This window comes from Esox lucius, chromosome 14 (assembly GCF_011004845.1).
Source record: "Esox lucius isolate fEsoLuc1 chromosome 14, fEsoLuc1.pri, whole genome shotgun sequence".
Taxonomy (NCBI): domain Eukaryota; kingdom Metazoa; phylum Chordata; class Actinopteri; order Esociformes; family Esocidae; genus Esox; species Esox lucius.
Genome location: NC_047582.1, coordinates 24,611,893 through 24,626,077, shown reverse-complemented (window position 1 = coordinate 24,626,077; position 14,185 = coordinate 24,611,893). Strand labels below are relative to the sequence as shown.

General features: G+C 46.0%; 2 protein-coding genes across 8 annotated transcripts in view; both read right to left on the bottom strand.

Moving 5' to 3' along the window:
- LOC105015222 (unconventional myosin-XVIIIb) overlaps window positions 1-2,125 on the bottom strand; it is a 36,755-nt gene extending 34,630 nt beyond the window's left edge. For all 6 annotated transcript variants that reach the window (XM_034297064.1, XM_020053573.3, XM_010878199.5 and 3 more), the window contains exon 1: window positions 1,954-2,125. The gene's annotated coding sequence lies outside the window, so the exon portion shown is untranslated. The remainder of the gene's footprint in view (window positions 1-1,953) is intronic.
- A 4,696-nt stretch (window positions 2,126-6,821) lies between these two features.
- Window positions 6,822-14,185, bottom strand: part of grk3 (G protein-coupled receptor kinase 3) — a 54,857-nt gene continuing 47,493 nt past the window's right edge. The window contains exons 14-21 of one of the 2 annotated variants that reach the window (XM_013137188.4): window positions 12,271-12,337; window positions 11,072-11,172; window positions 10,529-10,595; window positions 10,127-10,222; window positions 8,609-8,771; window positions 8,185-8,321; window positions 7,536-7,649; window positions 6,822-7,397 (exon numbers count right to left, since the gene is read on the bottom strand). In XM_013137188.4, coding sequence (XP_012992642.2) covers window positions 7,236-7,397; window positions 7,536-7,649; window positions 8,185-8,321; window positions 8,609-8,771; window positions 10,127-10,222; window positions 10,529-10,595; window positions 11,072-11,172; window positions 12,271-12,337 — 907 coding nt within the window. In that variant the 3' untranslated portion in view covers window positions 6,822-7,235. Of the gene's footprint in view, window positions 7,398-7,535; window positions 7,650-7,669; window positions 7,938-8,184; window positions 8,322-8,608; window positions 8,772-10,126; window positions 10,223-10,528; window positions 10,596-11,071; window positions 11,173-12,270; window positions 12,338-14,185 lie in introns of those variants that run through there. The other variant, XM_034296928.1, reaches the window with a different exon arrangement.

Below are 14,185 nucleotides of genomic sequence, written 5' to 3'. Positions count from 1 at the left end.
ATTCACTGATAAAGGTAATCCAACAACAAAAAACTTGGAAAACATTTAAGTAATAAAAATAAATGCAAGTACACCTCTACCTTTACCATCACATGAAACTGATAAACCTAGAATCAGGTGCACCAAAACAGGTGCAAGTAATTAGAAAATCATTACAGAGTAACTTGGGTGGGTCCATTCATTCATACATAAATATTAGGAACTTGGTCTGTTACATAGGGTTGTCTGGCTAAGGTCAAAATGCCTAACCAAGACCCACAGAAGGAAGATTATTTTATTCCCATGAGTCTGGGAGGGGTTAGAAGCCCAAGCAATTTGAACATCATTCCAGTGTCTGACGAATCATCTACAAATGGAGAAAGGCCACTGGCAATCTATAGAGGACAGGACATGAGAAAGACTACTGGCAATCTATAGAGGACAGGACATGAGAAAGACTACTGGCAATCTATAGAGGACAGGACATTCCACCAAATTCAAGCTAATAAATGACCTACACATGAAGAAGTAGAAGTAGAAGTCCCTAAGAACCACAGATTAACAGCAAGGGATCTACAGGCCTCTTTCCACAACCAATGTCTCAGTGCATTAGTCAGAAAGAGACTGCACAAACTTGGCTTACATGTGAAGTCAGGATGGAGGCTTCTCTCAAAGAACAAGATCCAGATACGACTGATGCTTGCCAGACAACACCTGGGTATTGACCAAAGTAATGGAACAATGTGCTCTAGACAGATGAGCCATAGGTCGAGTTGTTTGGCTTCAATGCCAGATGTCATGTTTGGTGAAAACTAAACACTGCCATTGAACAGAAGAACCTCATAAAACCCATTAAGTATGGAGAACGTGGCATTACGTTTCGCAGCTGCTTTGCTGCCTCAGGGCCTGGCAAACTGGCCATCACTCAGTCAACCATTAACTCCATATTGGAACATAGAATTCTTCAGGTGAATGTGAGGCAATTTGTTAAAAAGCCGAACAAAACAATGATCCAGAACACACAAGCAAAGCTACAGAATGGCTGAAATAGAAAATATGTAAGGTTAGAAAATTACTGAGACAAAGCCCAGACCTCAATCCTATTGAAAGGCTGTGGGGGGGGACTTGAAGCGATGCCTGGTAGAAAGAATGCCCTCAAACATGACACAGTTGATAAGTACTGTTACAAAGAATGTACAAAAAATGAATCCAAGTTGATATAAGGGATTTACAGACAGTGACAAGAAACAGCGCAAGTTAAGGCTAAGCTATTTCAGCCAAAAGGGACAGCACCAGCTATTAAAGCGTATTGTACGGTTTCCACATTTTGTTAATAAATGGTTGCAAAGTATCCTGTTTCGCTGTCATTTGTTAAATAAGGTAACCTTCGTCTGTCTATAGGGTTCAAGTGAAGATTATATAGCCATATGACCAAGTAACATACTTTTTCACATGATTCTATGTATTACCATGTTCTGTTGACTTGCCAAAACACATTTCTTTTGGATATGTAAGCAAATGTTTTCTTAGTGTCAGATCTAACTGTGACACTATGACACTGTGTCCATGGCATGTTCGCATAGGTTGTGGCTAAACCCCTGTGGTTTCTGACCGTTTGTCTTCCAACTAAAGTGATTAGAATCTTGTGACCCACCAAATCAACTACATGATTACAGAAGACCCTATCAAACCTAGACAAAACATGACCTGGTCCAGTCTATAAAAGGAACTCCGTTCTATTCTGTCTTTAACAGCAGACTAGTGGCAAAGTCACACTCCCACAGAGCTAATGTACACTAGTTCCTCCCAGTCTCTCCTCTTTGTCCTCTCCTGTCCTAACTTTGTTTCAGTCTTCTTTCCTGAACCCTCACCCCTATTTTTCTTAAAAATCCATCAGAGACACGGTACATTGAGAACTTTCCTATTTCTGTATATTCTTTGTCATTTCACACGTTACACTTCAAATGTACCAACCTTAAGATGCTATTAATCACTGCAAGAACTCCAAATGTACCGGTTATTATTCCAATAATCTAGGAGGCCAATGCAAGAGGCTCACTGTCCCACTGTCAGACAGAAACACACACAGACAACATAAACCCACACACACATGTTCACTCAGACCTGCAGAGTGGGGGGAACAGCAATGTGGTCAGAAATAGAGTGAAACAGACAACCCTATCTCTCTTCCACACACACACACACACACACACACACACACACACACACACACACACACACACACACACACACACACACACACACACACACACACACACACACACACACACACACACACACACAGATAAGTGAGGCAGCTGGCTTGCCACCAGATTGAGCTATAAATAAAGTGGGACTGGGGGAGGTGGTATGGGATACAACCCTGTTAGGAAAAATGGATGCTAGCAAATAACAGCAGAGAACAAACAGTTGGTGCTTACCACTGGAGAAAAACAATGTTGTAAACAGTTGCATTGCATCTTAATTTGTTTAAAGCTTAGACTTCAGGCCTAAACAACCCAACAAATAAATGACACTAAATCTGAGGCAGGAGGTGAACACTGGAATGTATTACTGGGACGTGAATATGAGTGATGGATTCCTGTTGATATTCAAAAACTGAATTGTCACATACCCTAACTCACAGACAAAAGTTTATTCCATAGCAACAGCTCTAGAAAGTCATTTATGTCTTGAGGGGAACAAGTGAGCCTACGAACCTGACAGACAGCTACAGCTGAGAGAGAAGGGGGCGAGAGGAGGAGCTTAATGGAGCAAAAGAAAGCTGAGAGGGAGGTACCAAAGGGGTGAAAATATAAAGAAGTGAGGAAATGGAGGAAGAGGAGGGAGGAGATTGGAAAAGAAGGAAGTGGTAAGAGGGTTGGCAACATATAGAGAATGATAGAAGCCAAAATGTTGTTTTAGCATGGGCAACTTGACATTGCAACTGTGTGAGACCTTTAACTTCTTTGGCTGATAATTGCCGTACTGTTGGATGGAGACATGAAAAAATGGGAGTTTTCAAACCATGTACTACTTCAAAACAAATGCTCAGGTGCCATAATGGTAACGACAGCATGTCCAAAAGCCCTGACAGTTATCCCAACAGTATTATTTTACACTAACCTCACACCATAAGCTAGTGTCATACATAATAAAGTTGGACTTAGTTCTATAGGAGCACCTAGAGTAATGTATTTGTCTATTCAGGCACAACCGTGCACTTGGCAGCGTCTACCCACAAAGCTCAGCATATTACCTGGGAAACAGAACGCCAGGGAAGCATGTAGGTCAAGAGCATCGGCCCAGTTAACTAACAGCCGGTTGTAATCCCTGAGCTGACAAAGTGAGAAACCCTGGTGTTCCGTCCCTGAGCAAGATCGTGAACCCCAATTATCACCAGGGTGTTGCTATAAATGTGTTCTTAGCGTACTTACCTGGTAAAATATGAAAATTAAAACACCCTGTTAGGTAGTTTCTCCAGGGTTTCAGAAGGGTGACATTGTATAAGGCACTTCCTTTCAAACTCAGCATAACTCATGTTGTCACGCTATAAACTAATTATTTACGGTGTCTTGGGAAATTTTGTCTTTCTTTCATTAATGGGTAATAAATTAAATTATAGAACTACAAGATATTAAACAATTCTCAAAAGAAACAGTCAGTAATTGGTTAGCCGCTTTTACCCTTTTCTTCACATATAAAAAAAAATCATCAAATCCTCAAAGCTCCAGGGCCTACTCTACTTTTCCCCTTGATATTATTCATTATGGTAAGTACTGCAGTCATTAAAATAAGCCAACAAATCACACTTTACACAAAACACGAAAAAATCGTTTTATTTCTGAACTGTTTTATATAAGCAGTCCAACATGTATGCTCCTACCTGTTTTGAAAACAAAACAAAACAAATAAATTCATTAAAATAAATGTAATAACAATAATCATTGAATAATATTATCAATAATAATCATCATCATCATCATCATCATCATCATAACCTAATGGTAATCTTAACCCAAAGCCAGTAGTATTTGCGTCTGTGGCACATGTAAAAGAGTTGGTCTGATGAGTGTGAACCAGAGGATTCTACAGCTAGAGCTCTGCCGTGCCAGCTCGTTGACAAAGGGGGCGCTATTTCCCCAATACACACAATAAATATGAAAAAGCAAGAGTCCGGTATTCCAAAAAAAATAATGATCTGGTAACTCGCAGGTACGATAGCTAAAGTCTTTATGTGCAAGATCCGAGCCAAAGTCTTCACCACAAACAGAGTTACTCACATCAAAGCCCCAAACGGCCCCACCGCATAGTCGCCCAAACAGTCTCTACATTGTTAAATCTTTTTAAATAAACCTAGAGCATTTTGTCATTTCATATACACATATATTCATATATACTTGTTTGTTAGTTTGCTTTTTTTTCCTATATGCCATCCTGTTTCATTGTTGTGTTTTGTCATCGAGCTTGCGTGTGTAGATTTGTTTGACAAAAACATCTCCACTAGAACATTCTGAACAATTGACTGAATGCGACACACACACTCCCCCACACACATACACACAAACATGCATGCGTGTAAGAACAACACACAGGCACACACTCACAATGAACCAATCACAACCAAGCTCTGCGTAACTGACGCAAGTATGGGTGCTGAAAGCCAGATTCGCCGTATGTTGAGACAAACCCACAACCTTTCAGATAGCAGGATTCTCATTGGTCCAGAACAGTCAGCCAATCAAAATCAATCAGCGACAGGTATTTGGCACATTGAACATCTAGTAACACAATGGGCAAAAAAGGTGCGACAAAGTAGTTTCAAGAAGAAGAAAAATAAACCCATTCATTTGGTTAAAAAAAAAGAGACACCCTGAAAGCTGATAGGTGTCGCTCTCTAAAAACATCATTCCCTTGGACTGACTTGTAAAAGGCTAATAAGAATATCAATCCCCTCAACCCCAACCCCCCCCCCCCCCCCCAACAGCCAAACATGCAGGTCACAGCTGTGGGAATGCATGGATATCACAGACAAGGGACAGTATACACAATGAAAAAACAAAACCCTGAAATTAAAATTGAGTGAACAAATTGTTTCACCACTTCCCTATATATTTTCTAAAACAACACCCAGATGTGCTTCGGTGGCCATTAGAAATGTCTTGACTGTAGCCAGCAGCACAACTGATTCTCCTGAAATGGATCACAAAGAACTGAGAAACACAGGTCTGCAATGTGAATCACATTCAGAAATAAACTAGGGTACATTTCAAAGCAGACTGAAGTCAGCCAACTGATTTAGGGGTGCAGTCATTGTGGACTCCACACATTAACACACCATATCACTGTCCTGACAAACCCTACAGTCATTTCAGTGTCTGTGTGTGTGTGTCCGTGTGTGTGTGTGTAAACCTGTATGCGTATTTGTGTAATTTACATCTGGATGGCTGAATGACTATGCGTTCACACAGGCAATCCAATTCTGATCAGTTGCACAATTATGGGAAAAACTGCCGGTCTAATTGGTCAAATTATGGGTCACATGACCAATCAGAGGAAAGACTGCAGTATTAGACTGCCTGTGGAAACTCAGCCCAACGCCCAGTCACTGGCACTGCCCTCACCATCTCTCACACATGCCACTATGTGGCCCTCAGAGATTCACATACATCTCTGCTTGGAGGTATGCTCACTGCCAGGCGACTGAAGGCTGTTAGATCCCCCCCACCCCCCACACATGACCATAGAGAAGAGGACAGATGGACAGATAGGCAGAGAGACAGACAGAATACAGAAGTGAACATGTTGTAGAGTACTGTACAGTAGTACTGGCGTGTACAGGAGATGGCTCTGACTATATACACTTATGTGGACCCACAAAGAGCGCTAGTCAGCCAGTCCCCTCCAGAGGTCTCTGCTTGACAGTGTCCTTCACACACACCCCCCATGGTCCCATAGTTACAATCCTTCCCCAGTTTCAATGGCTAACAGTAGCGGGGCAGGAATCAATCACAGAAGCTTCTCCATTGTGACAAGTGTTCCGTGCCAGAGAGTTCTACATCGGGGGGCGACGCCCTCTTTCTAAAGGGCTATCCTGGCGCTCAGGAGACTCAAGTAAATATTGACGTTGGCACTTGATGCACTTCTGAGATGGAGGGAGGGAGAAGACGGGAAGGTAATGGCCCTGAAGTCAGAGCAGCGTCTGTTCTCTCGTTAATCAGTGAAGGGTTGCCACCCCTGGACACGGAGGGAGACGCAGGGACACGGAGGGAGACGCAGGGACACGGAGGGAGACGCAGGGACACGGAGGGAGACGCAGGGACACGGAGGGAGACGCAGGGACACGGAGGGAGACGCAGGGACACGGAGGGAGACGCAGGGACACGGAGGGAGACGCAGGGACACGGAGGGAGACGCAGGGACACGGAGGGAGACGCAGGGACACGCGTGGACAGTTCATGGGCATTCTTTGGGTAGCTATGTCCCTACAGGCCACTGCATCTTCTGTCGTACCACCAGTCTCCCGCTTCTCTCCTCCGCACGGCCTTAATTTCCCTGTTTTCCATTCATCTGTCTGAACCCACCGGAGAGAAATGTCATTGGTCCATCTCCCTCAACCCGAGCAACGCCATTGGTCCAGAACTTCAGCTCCTGCTTTTGGCCTCACCCCACCACTACAGTCAGCCAATCTTGTGGAGAGTAAAAAGCAGCTGTGTGGTTCAGGCCCAGCCTCCAGATAAGGCTGGGTGAATGGGGAAGGAGAAGAAGGGGAGGAGAGAGGTACAGGAAGGTTCCCTGGTCTTCAGTCTCCTACTCCAGGGCTGGTTTCTGCTGCTCTGCCAGTTTGTGTGTGTGTGTGTGTGTGTGTGTGTGACGCTAGTCCATTGTGGTGAGAGGCAGAGGAGTGTGTGGTATGATTCTGAAGGCTGTTTCCCCACAGTACAGTCGGACAGGGACGGGAGAAAACACTGTCCTCAATAGATACATCCATGCCCTCCTCACTTCCTCATTCCTTCCAAAATATGCGCCCATGCTACGGTTTGGCTGTTGGTGTGCGTGTGTGTGTGTGTCCGTAACAACAGAAAGAGGCTGTCAGGCTTGGTCCGTACACAGACTCCATGGTGAGTGTGGGGCTTTATTCTGTGTGTGTGTTGGGCGGTGGCAGGCAGGGTTGTACAGGACGAGGTTATAGGATGCGGTGTGCGCGTGCAGGTGTGTGTAGGTGTGTGTGCAGGTGTGTATTGTGTGTCTGTGGCCTACAGGCCATTGCTGTTGCGGTGTGTGAGAGGAGGTTTGGAGAGCTCCACCACGCCAGCCCGCCCCTTCCCGATGACCTTGGGCGCACGGCGCAGGAGCTTCTGGGCCTCCGTAAATGCCTCGGTCAACTCCTTCTTCCACTGGACAAACTCTGGGTCACTCTGCAGAAACAGAGATAACACACATTACACAAACACAGAAAGGCAACGACCGAGAGAGAGAGAGGGATGGAGAGGTAGAGAGAGAGAGGAGTGGGTGTTAATGGAGTGAGATAAAGATCTAGTGGGGTCGGTATATACCTCACACTGCAGGACAAACTGCTTCCCTCCTTTAATGCGCAGCAAGATGCACTTCTTATCTTTTATCTGAGTCTCCTCCACAGTCACAATCTGCTCCATTGTCAGCAGGTTTTGCTGCAGAACACACCACAAAAACAGAACCTGAAAACATGCTGGGGAGTCAGAGAACCAATCAATCAGAGACAAGCTGGGGAAGAGATGGACCAACCAAAATGCAGCTAGAGAGAAGAAAGGTGTTGTAGACTGAGCTAGAAAATAAGGGTGATTGTGCAAACTCTACACTAAGACTGCCTGTTAACGAAGCTTCAACTATGAGGCCGTCCAATCCATCTACTGGGCCAGAGGTCTGCTCAGACTCACCTTGGGTTCTCTTAGTGTATGCCTTACTGTTTTTATCCAGGCCTACAGAATGGAGCGAGGACGGTACAGAATGGAGCAAGGACAGACGAGACAGACAGACTTCATGCACAGACAGAAAATGAAGAATGCCTATGGTCTCACACACACACACACACACACACACACACACACACACACACACACACACACACACACACACACACACACACACACACACACACACCTAAATAAACAGTGATAACTCAGAAACACGATGGGGGATGGTGTACAGTGTGTGTGCGCTCCTCACCCGTGACTCTCCCTCCCCCCTCCACTCCACTCGGTTGGGGAACAGGTAGAAGTATCTCCGCTGCCACTGGGTCAGGAAGGGGTTCCCCAGCTTCAACATGTATCCATGCATTATGCAGTCCTTCCCAAGGGCATAGTCTGACACACAGTGACAACAGCATCAACAGCAGTCCGCTTAGGCAGGCACAATGTGAGGACTACTATGTGTCACTCTGTGGAACAGTCTTCTAAATGACAAAAATGGGAATGTGTGTGTGTGTGTGCACGCGTGGGCTGCACCATGGTAAGAAGAATCAAAGTAAACAACAGTATATCCCAGTGCCTCGTGCATTTCAACTCAACTTCCTTAACAGTATGACATGACATGTGGTCAAATGTGTTTATGTAGTTGGTGTGGGCGTGTCCCCGTGGGTGTGTCCACTCACCTTCCTCGTGGCCCAGCTGTTTGTTCTTGGCCCTCTTGCGGGCCTCGTTCTTATCCGTGTCAGAGTTGACCGCCTCATACACAGTCTCAGCCACCTCCTGTTGCCAGCGTTCTGAGATGACCAGGGGAAAGTTCTTATACAACTCCTGGTCACTGTCCAACAACTGGGGAGGGGGGGGGGGTAAAAAGAGGGGCAGAAAGAGAAACTAAGACTCTCTCACAACATATTTAGGTCTAAGGTACCATAACTAACGGTAAAGCATGTAAGGGATTACAATTGTGTGTGTTTGGTAGGAGGTAGCAGGTGTAAGGAACTAGTTACAAGGATTGTGATATGAGTCGGGAGGTGTAAGAAATGAGGTATAACTACTAAGAAATTAGATATCAGGTGTAAGGAATGAGGTATAACTACTACGATATGAGATATCAGGTGTGAGGAATGAGGTATAACTACTAAGATATGAGGTAGGTGTATCAATAACAGATTACTTTTCGGGGAAAGAACAGTTTCCTGGGGCGAAAACAATAATGGCAACGGTTCTGTCGTACATTTTTGGTGTTCCCGACAAAAGCCGATAAGGCAGGGTCGTTTTTCAAGTGGACAAGCAACTACCGGAAACACGCTCTTTTACAGCATGTTGCGTACATTGCTCCAAATGAATCAGGTGGCGCGTTTTCAAAGGGAAAAATTAACTGCGCCTGCCTACCATGTTGTAAAGAGGGACCATTATCAAGCTATTATATCTTGATCAAATGCCACTATATTTATGAAAAGATGTGGAAATGTATAGTAAACCTTCTATAACTATTCAGTAAAATGAAATTATACAAGCAATTGCTGTTTACATAAGTATGATGCGACGTTACATGCAAAACTGTGGCATAAATCAATATTCTGATGATTTGATATTTACACACAAGACGTCTGAACAATACAATTATAGTGTTGTTTTTTTATTCAGTTCGGGCCAGTAAGAATTCTATCTGGGCCAGTAGATTTTAGACTAACTGGCTGTATAGGGCCAGCGAGTTGACGTTGAACACTGAGGTAGGAGGTTTAAGGAATGAGGTGTCAGAATGAAGATATGAGGTAGGACGTATAAGGAATGAGGTGTAATTTGAGGTAGCAACGTAGGCTGAAGCGATTCCTCAGATGTGAACCAAGTCAGCAGACGTTGTGAGAACTTCTAAGTCACACATCCCATCTGGCATTAAACCACTGGACGGCAGCCAGGTCACTGCTACTGTTGTATAACATTAAACCTCAGTTGGACGAACGTTCTCTCTGAGGGCAGTTACAGTCCGCTTACTCCACTCAGAGTCAATATTGAACAATGGAGTCGCATTACACCTTAGTTTCCAGTGCGTGCGTGAGTGTGTCAGCAGTACAATCTAGATGCATGTACTTTAGGATTAGAGGTTCAGTTATGTAACGCTGTGGATTTCCACTTCTCACCAGGGGGTGGTGTCATGTGATAATGGGTGGGGGGGGGGGGGGGGGGGTGTATTAGAGATCTACCTTGATACCCTTGGTGTCCTCCTCGTCAAAGGAGCCAATGTCAAAAGCATCTGCGGCATTGACCTCTCCCCTGGGGGGGATGAGTGGGGGAGAATACTGGAGGAGAGAGAGAAAGGGGGGGGGCAGGAAAGGGAGAAAAGGGATGAGGAGAGAGGGAAGATGGAAGAGAGCAGGAACGGGAGGGGGACATGGAGAGGTAGGAGGAGAGAAGATGGAGAAGAAGAAAAGAAGTAGGGGATGAATGAAACAACAACATTCTTTCAGCAGGAGTAACCATGACAACAAATATAGAGAGAAATCAAGGACAACTGTCTAGACTGGGAAGCTTTATAACGAAGCTGGTCACCTGATTCATCCCTCCCCCAGTCTCCCCCTCTCCCTCTGTCAAACACTAAGCCCTACCTTCTGGAGATACACTTGCTGCCAGTCGATGCCTTTGAAGAACAGATGCTCCTTTACCTCTGGGGCCCTGCATAAGTGTGAGTGGAAAGAGAGTAGGGAAGAGATGGACAGAGGGAGGGACGGGGGGGGAGGAGGGGCAGAGAGAGTGGGGGAGAGGAGGGAGAGTGGTGGGATATAGTGGAGGAAGGAGAATGGAGCGAGAGAGATTGTACAGGAAACAGTCAGTGGGGGGGAGAGAGCCTGGTCATTCTCATGCATTTCCTCAGCCAAACAGCAGGTGGCAGTACTCACAGCAGACAACCAAACCCCAAATTGAACTGTGCGAAAACAAACTACTTTCTGGACCCTAATCTCATCTGCCTCTCATCCTTTTCAGGTGCATGGTATCTCTCTGGCTGTGTACAGGTGAAACAACGCTCGTGGTCTTTCAATGCATTTTTTGTATACAGTTTAGAGCTACAATTAACACCAATGAGTGTAAACCAAGGTGAGTGGTAGTGCGCGTGTACACAAGTGTGTTTGTGTGTGGGTGTGTGTGTGTACCCTCGTCCCAGGCAGCCCAGTCTCTTGACAACATCTCTCTGCAGCAGACCCTCCAACAGACCCTTCAGCTCCACAGAGAACGAGTCCGGCAACTCGACATTCTTCAAAAACAGAAAGAGGAAGGGAATGGAGAGGAAGATCAGAAGGACTCTAGAATAATTTCCTGTTTTAACAGACATGAAACATTGACGTTATTTATCAAGCCAAGCACACCCAGCCCCACACAAGGCATCAACTGTTGAGGGGAACATCAGGATCTGTGATCCATCATTCCTTGTTCCACAGCTGTCCCCTTATTTTCAATGGGCTCAGTAATTATCCTTTAATTCTAACCCCTCACTGACGGTAATAAAACCAGTCATTACATTTTATATACATAACTGACTGACGACAGAAAGGGACGAGAAACAGGGATTACATGGATTACTCAGATCAAGTGGCTGGATTAAAACCTAATCTGGATTTAATCTCAATTAACAATGCTTTCCTTGTTTAGCCCTCCTAACAGAGGGGTGTGTGTGTTCTCTCATACACTCATAAGGGAGATCCGGTAGCCTACAGGGGCCTAGTCAAGACCCGTAGGTCCCCAAGCCTTTTCCACGAGTGCTGCTGGGTTGTTTCTCCAGCCCAGCCGGAATACCTCATTCAACTACTCACGGTCTGTATGAGCAGCAAAGACACCCTGCAGGAGACCAGCTCCCCAGGAGGACTGGGGTCCCCTGACCTACACCGCTGGTAGTCTATGCTAAGACACACCACCACTGCCTGCCTCCCTCCCTCCCTCCCTGCAGTGCAGAGTCAGGATGCAAATCCATTGTCTTTCCTAACAGAACCTCTTAGCCCGTATCTCCGGTTAATGACTTCGTATTGAGACAGACACTTTGCAGGGGGACTGTTTAGCAACATCTCCAGGATGTCTAGTTCCCTATGTGTGTTTGTGTGTCTTTTAATGGACGTTACACAGGGTCGACGCGTGTGTCTTCTAATGGACGTTACACAGGGTCAACGCGTGTGTCTTTTAATGGACGTTACACAGGGTCAACGCGTGTCTTTTAATGGACGTTACACAGGGTCAACGCGTGTGTCTTCTAATGTCTTTTCAACATGTGTGTCTTATAGTGTACACCCAGCTAGCGTGTGTGTGTGTGTGTGTGTGTGTGTGTGTGTCTGTGTGTGTGTGCGCATAAGGAGGCCCTTACCATGGTGAGTGTCATACGGTCAATCTCATGTTTGTCTTTGGTCTTGTGTTGTCTGAAGGGACTGTGCCTACAAGACAGAGAGAGGCTGTTAGTGGTACTACAGAGAACATGTGAAAGAGATGGAGGGAGGAGACCAGAGAAAGAGAAAGAGATGGAGGGAGGAGACCAGAGAAAGAGAAAGAGAAAGAGACGGAGGGAGGAGACCAGAGAAAGAGACGGAGGGAGGAGACCAGAGAAAGAGACGGAGGGAGGAGACCAGAGAAAGAGACGGAGGGAGGAGACCAGAGAAAGAGACGGAGGGAGGAGACCAGAGAAAGAGACGGAGGGAGGAGACCAGAGAAAGAGACGGAGGGAGGAGACCAGAGAAAGAGACGGAGGGAGGAGACCAGAGAAAGAGACGGAGGGAGGAGACCAGAGAAAGAGACGGAGGGAGGAGACCAGAGAAAGAGACGGAGGGAGGAGACCAGAGAAAGAGACGGAGGGAGGAGACCAGAGAAAGAGACGGAGGGAGGAGACCAGAGAAAGAGACGGAGGGAGGAGACCAGAGAAAGAGAAAGAGACGGGGAGGAGACCAGAGAAAGAGAAAGAGACGGGGAGGAGACCAGAGAAAGAGAAAGAGACGGGGAGGAGACCAGAGAAAGAGAAAGAGACGGGGAGGAGACCAGAGAAAGAGAAAGAGACGGGGAGGAGACCAGAGAAAGAGAAAGAGACGGGGAGGAGACCAGAGAAAGAGACGGGGAGGAGACCAGAGAAAGAGACGGGGAGGAGACCAGAGAAAGAGACGGGGAGGAGACCAGAGAAAGAGAAAGAGATGGGGGGGAGACCAGAGAAAGAGACGGGGAGGAGACCAGAGAAAGATGGGAGGAATACAGTGAAAGTGAAACCACAGATTGGCTCAGAAGATACTGTTTTTGTGACTTTTTAAACATATTGTTAAAAGACACAAAGATGACATGCTATTCACACTGAAATCCCAGTGCGATCTAATGTCACGATTCATGCAAAGGGCATTCCTCAAAAGGACCTTGCGGATAAGTCCGACATATCCCTCAGGATAAGTCACACACAACCACAGTTCTAAGCGTAATAATCAGCCAAACCAACCGTAACACACACTTTCCATACACCATTACAACATTATCGGGGTCCTAAAACCCATCAGAGGAATTGACAGCACCCAGGAGGCCACAAAAAGCACCCATCACACCACAAGTTCGACCAAACAACCGCCACCTTCCCGGATAACCCTAATGGGTACAAGACGCTGGTGAATGTGGCGGTAAGGCGGAACCATACAGGCTGTATATGGGCGCTGATGTGGACGACACTCATTTAATGTACAGTACATTTCCAAATCCTCAAGAAATGTCACTAATGGTCCTCCCTTTGTAGCAAAGTTCTTTTTTACAGCTATAACACCACAGCACTAAATTGGCTCAATTAGCTGCCCTATCCTCGTGGCAACAGGTCATGAATCTAGCTGCTGTGGTAGGACATACTGCGATATTTCACCTAACAGATACAGCCGTTTTTTCGATGCTTGTGCGGTTTCCAGGTTCGTTGTGGGCCTGTGTGATGAGCGGGAACCGTGTGTGAGATGCAGTCATTTGGAAGGAGATTACAGTATGAAGTGTAGGTGTGTCTCTCACAGTGTCCATCTCCCCCTCAGTACCTCTCTGTGTCTGTCTCTCATCTTTCAAGTGTTCAAACACACTGACCAACATCAATGGAGAGATGTCAGCCTCCCTCCCTCACCTAGCCACTGTTATGCTCCCCCACACCCCTCTGCCTCCCTCTGATGTATGAACTACTGGGCCCAGACCTCTGGCATTTACACTCACCCACATCAAACACTTCACAAACACACGACAGAGAGAGGCCGAGAGAACGGCTGAGAGGGACACAGGAAAGAAAA